Source organism: Silurus meridionalis, chromosome 6, assembly GCF_014805685.1.
Source record: "Silurus meridionalis isolate SWU-2019-XX chromosome 6, ASM1480568v1, whole genome shotgun sequence".
NCBI classification, from domain to species: domain Eukaryota; kingdom Metazoa; phylum Chordata; class Actinopteri; order Siluriformes; family Siluridae; genus Silurus; species Silurus meridionalis.
The window spans coordinates 27,187,402-27,192,379 of NC_060889.1; the positions used below are offsets into that span (position 1 = coordinate 27,187,402).

Here is a 4,978-nt window from a genome sequence, read left to right on the forward strand (position 1 = left end):
AAAATAAAGCAAAATCTAGGAATTAATGACTGTGACCCTGTTTAGGGTTCAGGACCACAGACAGCGGCTCAAACCTTTAACCTTGACCTTAAAAAATGATATGGCACAATATATAACCTTGAGGATCTCTGTGTGGTTAGATAACTGGGTTAGACAGTCTTTTTAGTTTAGCTACAGCGGATCAGTACTGTTACTTGAATATGTAATTTTCTTTCTCTTTCTCTTTCACACACACTTTTTGCTTTTTCCCCCTTTCAGTCTGTTTGTTGCTTTCGTGTACACTATATAATTACACCATCCTTGCTTTGTTGATTTTTGAAAACTCCATCACATCATTTCCTATGTCTCATGAATTACAAAAAAATTAAAAGAATGAATTGCCACGTTTATTTGTTTTCTTTGCTACAGAAATAAATTTTTATTGCTCATTATAAAAAAATCCGCATGCATTCTTTTCAGTAGACATTAGCATTGCTGTCCAGTTTACAGGCAGAGCCGAGCATCTCATTGTACCTTTCAGCTGACCTTTTAATTCTAAAAAATAAAATAAAATAAAATAAAACATCCCAGGAAACAGCATAGCTGTCAGTGCCATTGCTTTGAGAGATGACAAAACAAGCAAAGTGATATTTCATCTCAGGTCAAATCCCGATTGCAGCAAAAACACACAAGAGAAGAAAAATAACTGACCAACAGCACATCATAAATACAAGATATAACATTATTATACAACAGTATTTACTGCCAAGGAGAAAATCAATTCCCTGCATTTGTGCATTTTTATAGCAAGTCCACTTCGTGATGAAATGTATTTTGTTTAAAACGGGTCCATAAACATTAAGTAGTACGTCTAAAGTGCAATATGAGCCATTGTCCCGGCGCGCCATTAGGATAATAAGTAGTCAATCTGAAACGGATGGAAGGCTTCGGCTTTGGTGGAGACGCGCATGGTGGCTGGTGTGGCCCTTGGGAGCGTAAAGCGCTCTGAGCCGAGGGGCGCCCCGGGAAAGTCTCTTTCATGCCGCAGCCCGGCGGTAAAGTCATCCAACGCGACCCCCATCATGCCGTAGGCGCGGAGCGCGTGCACGCCGCCAACCAGAGCGTGGAACGGCGCCGCGGGCGCACCAAAGTCCTCAGGCGCGCACGGCTCCGGCTGCTCCCTCCTACGGAACGGGCGGCTCAGGATGCTGTCAATGGCGAACGAGCTCGTGAACTTGGACGTCGTCGAAGGCGCGTCTGCGGCGGCCCGTCCTGCGTCCTCGTCGTGCTCGCGGCCCGCCTTTAACTTGCCGATGCGCTTTCTGCGTCTCCGGAACACGCCGTCGGCGAACGTGTACTCGCTATGCGGGTTCAGCATCCAGTAGTTGTCCTTGCCCCAGGGACGCGAGGGGTCGCGCAGCACCTTCAGGAAGCAGTCGTTCAGCGACAGGTTGTGGCGCACCGAGTTGCGCCAGCCCGTGTATGCGCCGCGGAAGAACGGGAACTTGCGCATGAGGTAGTCGTTGATCTCGGCGAGGGTCAGGCGGCCCGAGCTTGAGTCGCGGATGGCCATGGCGATCAGCGCGATGTACGAATACGGCGGCTTGGGTCTGCGCGTGTACGGCTTGCCCTTGTCTTTGCCCTCGATGCGCGCTGCGGCAGCGGTGGCTGCGGAGGATGAGGAGGAGGAAGAGGAAGAGGAGGACGCGACAGGTGCGCACGGGCTGTGCGCCGCGCAGTCGCCGTCCGAGCCCAGCTCGTCTTCTCCGGAGAGCGGGGACGGCACGCTGGTCTCCGCGTCGCTGCACATCTCCGGCGCTTTGGCGTGGTGATGCGCGCCGCAGAACACCTCCAGCTTCATGATCGCAAGTCCTGCTCTCAGAAGGAGAAGAAGAATCAAAATCCCGGGTGTATACCAAAACCCCAAAAGAGGTGTCTTAGTCTTTTTTTTGCAAGGTTCAACAATTCTCCAACTTGTAAGAGCTTCTGAAGGTCTACCTGCACAAGTGCGAGAACATGTTATATATGAAAGAGAGCTGTCTAATATAGAGCTCCAGACACCTCGAGACCTGCCTACGGAGGCGGAGCCTCGAGCTTGATTCAACCTGACGCACGAGAGGAAAAAGGCAATAAATTAAATGTTAATTTCAATAAACCAAAAGAATGAAAACACACGAGAAGAAAGAAATGCACCCACTTCATACTTTTCTGCATTAGCAATGATGTTTCTTGCAAGCTTTGTTTTGAAAGATGCTTTTCTAGATCACCTGATTTACCTGTGAACTCACCTTAACAGAGAAGGAATTTCATGAAACACAAGCAGGTGGCGTACACTAACCAGACATACTTTTATGGCACGTGTGTGTGTGTGTGTGTGTGTGTGTGTGTGTGTGTGTGTGTGTGTGTGTGTATTTTTTACGCCAAAAATTTCAAACAGGTTTATATAACCAGCCTGTAAAGATTATTGGCTTGTCGAAATTATTTATGACTACTGACTGGAGATATGCTCTAAATAACGTGCATAGAAGGTGTGGAGGTCACCATGCAGGTTGTGTGTGTGTGTAAGAGTGTGTATGTGTTTTCAGGCTTAAATTACACCTTTTGAAAGGCATAGGCAGATCTTGTGTCAATAACGGATGGACCTGACAGGTTTCAGAAGAATATGTCCCAGTGCGTCCCAGTGATTTCTTCAGCAAATATGCACAGAGGCGTTGACGAGGAATGAACGGTATTTTATATGGTGCTACTGTTCCACAAGAAATCTCGAGTTATTATTCTGAGGAATGAGGAATTAAAAATAGAATCAATGGATGAAGATTTTCTTGAGAATCTTCCTCGTAAGTCGTTGCAACTTCATTCGATCTTGAATCCTTGTGCGTTCCTTCATTTATTTATTATCATTCTCAGGATTTGTGTATGTATTTCAGAACAGTGTAATCGGTTAAACATTTCACGTTGGGCTCGGCTGAAGCTTGTGGGTCTCACACAACTGATAAAAACAGGATTTTTTTTTCCTGCGAGAGTATTAGTGCAGCTACACATTTTGGAGAAAAAGGTTGAATAAGATCTATCCTTGGTTGTCCTTCAATGCAAGAACCATAAGCATATAAACTGGATTTTCCTAAAGAGATTTTCACATTGAGCTCTGGACATTTCTAGAGAAAGTGTTTGAAGAAAGGTGTATATGGAAGTAGAGTGTATAAGGAAACGTGTATAGAGAAATTTGTAATAGAGAAGAATCTTCAGGGAAGAGTTTTTAGGGAAGAGGGGATGGGAAAAAGTGTATTAGGAAAAGTATATGGATGTAAATAGGGTATTGTGAAGAATGTATAGGGAAGGATGTATAATGAAAAAGTGTCTTAAGAAAAGTGTATTTGGAAAAGTGACTGAGGAAAAGTGAAGAGTGTATAGAAAACAGTTTATAAAGAATAGTGTAGGAGGTAAATTGTTTTAAGACAAATATAAAGGGAAGAATGGATAGTAATGTATAGGGGAAGAAATGTATAGGAATAGGAGTGTATAGGGAAAGAAGTGAATAGGGGAAGGAGTGTATAGGAGAAGAGTGTATAGGGACAGATTGTATAGGGAAATGAGTGTATATGAGAATAGTTTATAGGGAAAGGATTGTAATAGGACAGAGTGTATAGGAAATGAGTGTATAGGGAAGGAGTGTATAGGAAAAGGAGTGTATAGAGACAGGGTGTATAGGGAAAGAATGTATAGGGGAAGAGTGTACATGGAAAGGAGTGTATAGGGGAAGAGTGTATATGGAAAGAAGTGTTTAGGGGATGAATGTATAGGAGAAGAGTGTATAGGGACAGTGTGTATGGGGAAGAGTGTTTATTGAAAGAAGTGTGTAGGGACATATTATATAGGGACAGAGTGTATAGGGGAAGAGTTTATAGGGGAAGGATTGAAAAGGAAAGAGTGTATATAGAGGAGAGTATATAGGGAAGAGTGCATAGAGAAAAGTGTATATGAAAAGGAGTGTATAGGGGACGAGTGTATATGAAAAGGATTGTATATGGAAAGGAGTGTATAGGGACAGAGTGTATAGGGACAGAGTGTATAGGGGAAGAGTGTATAGGAGAAGAGTGTTTATGGAAAGGAGTGTATAGGGGAAGAGTGTATAGGGAAGAGTGTATAGGGAAGAGTGTTTATGGATAGGCGTGTATAGTGAAAGAATGTATAGGAGAAAAATGTGTTTATGGAAAGGAGTGTTTATGGAAAGGAGTGTATAGGGGAAGAGTGTATAGGAGAAAAATGTGTTTATGGAAAGGAGTGTATAGGGGAAGAGTGTATAGGGACAGAGTGTATAGGGGAAGAGTGTATAGGAGAAGAGTGTTTATGGAAAGGAGTGTATAGGGGAAGAGTGTATAGGAGAAGAGTGTTTATGGAAAGGAGTGTATAGGGGAAGAGTGTATAGGGAAATAGTGTATAGGAGAAGAGCGTTTATGGATAGGAGTGTATAGGGGAAGAGTGTATAGGAAAATAGTATTTATGGAAAGGAGTGTATAGGGAAAGAGTGTATAGGGACAGAGTGTATAGGGGAAGAGTGTTTATGGAAAGGAGTGTATAGGAGAAGACTGTACAGGAGAAGAGTGTTTATGGAAAGGAGTGTATAGGGGAAGAGTGTTTATTGAAAGGAATCCCCTTACTTGTCCTTTTGATGACTTTCAATGCAGAACAGTTTGCGTTACCAATAATGTTTCCTAATGGCAGAGGGTTTCAAAGAAGAATTCTTTTTAGGAAGCAATGGACCTAAAACATTTTTCACACGTTCCACAGGAAGTTCATCTCATTGTTAATATTGTATATTTGTTTATATCCCATCACTCAGAAATGGATTCTGATTTGTTGATTTCTTTTTTTTTATATCAGTTGTAGCATGTCCTTGTGTCCAAAATAATAACCTTAGAAGGATAGAGTGCTTTCTTTCTTTCTTTCTTTCTTTCTTTCTTTCTTTCTTTCTTTCTTTCTTTCTTTCTTTCTTTCTTTC

At 42.7% G+C, this 4,978-nt stretch overlaps 1 protein-coding gene across 1 annotated transcript; it reads right to left on the reverse strand.

The window, feature by feature from the left end:
* Positions 1-389: 389 nt before the first annotated feature.
* foxq1a (forkhead box Q1a) lies at positions 390-2,000 on the reverse strand. The gene has a single exon (XM_046851866.1). The coding sequence runs from the start codon at positions 1,838-1,840 to the stop codon at positions 887-889; it is 954 nt and encodes a 317-aa protein (XP_046707822.1). The 5' UTR covers positions 1,841-2,000; the 3' UTR covers positions 390-886.
* Between the last annotated feature and the right edge of the window lie 2,978 nt (positions 2,001-4,978).

Excerpts from the sequence above, each read along its gene's own strand:
- foxq1a (XM_046851866.1), bottom strand. The coding sequence starts at position 1,840 with ATGAAGCTGGAGGTGTTCTGCGGCGCGCATCACCACGCCAAAGCGCCG.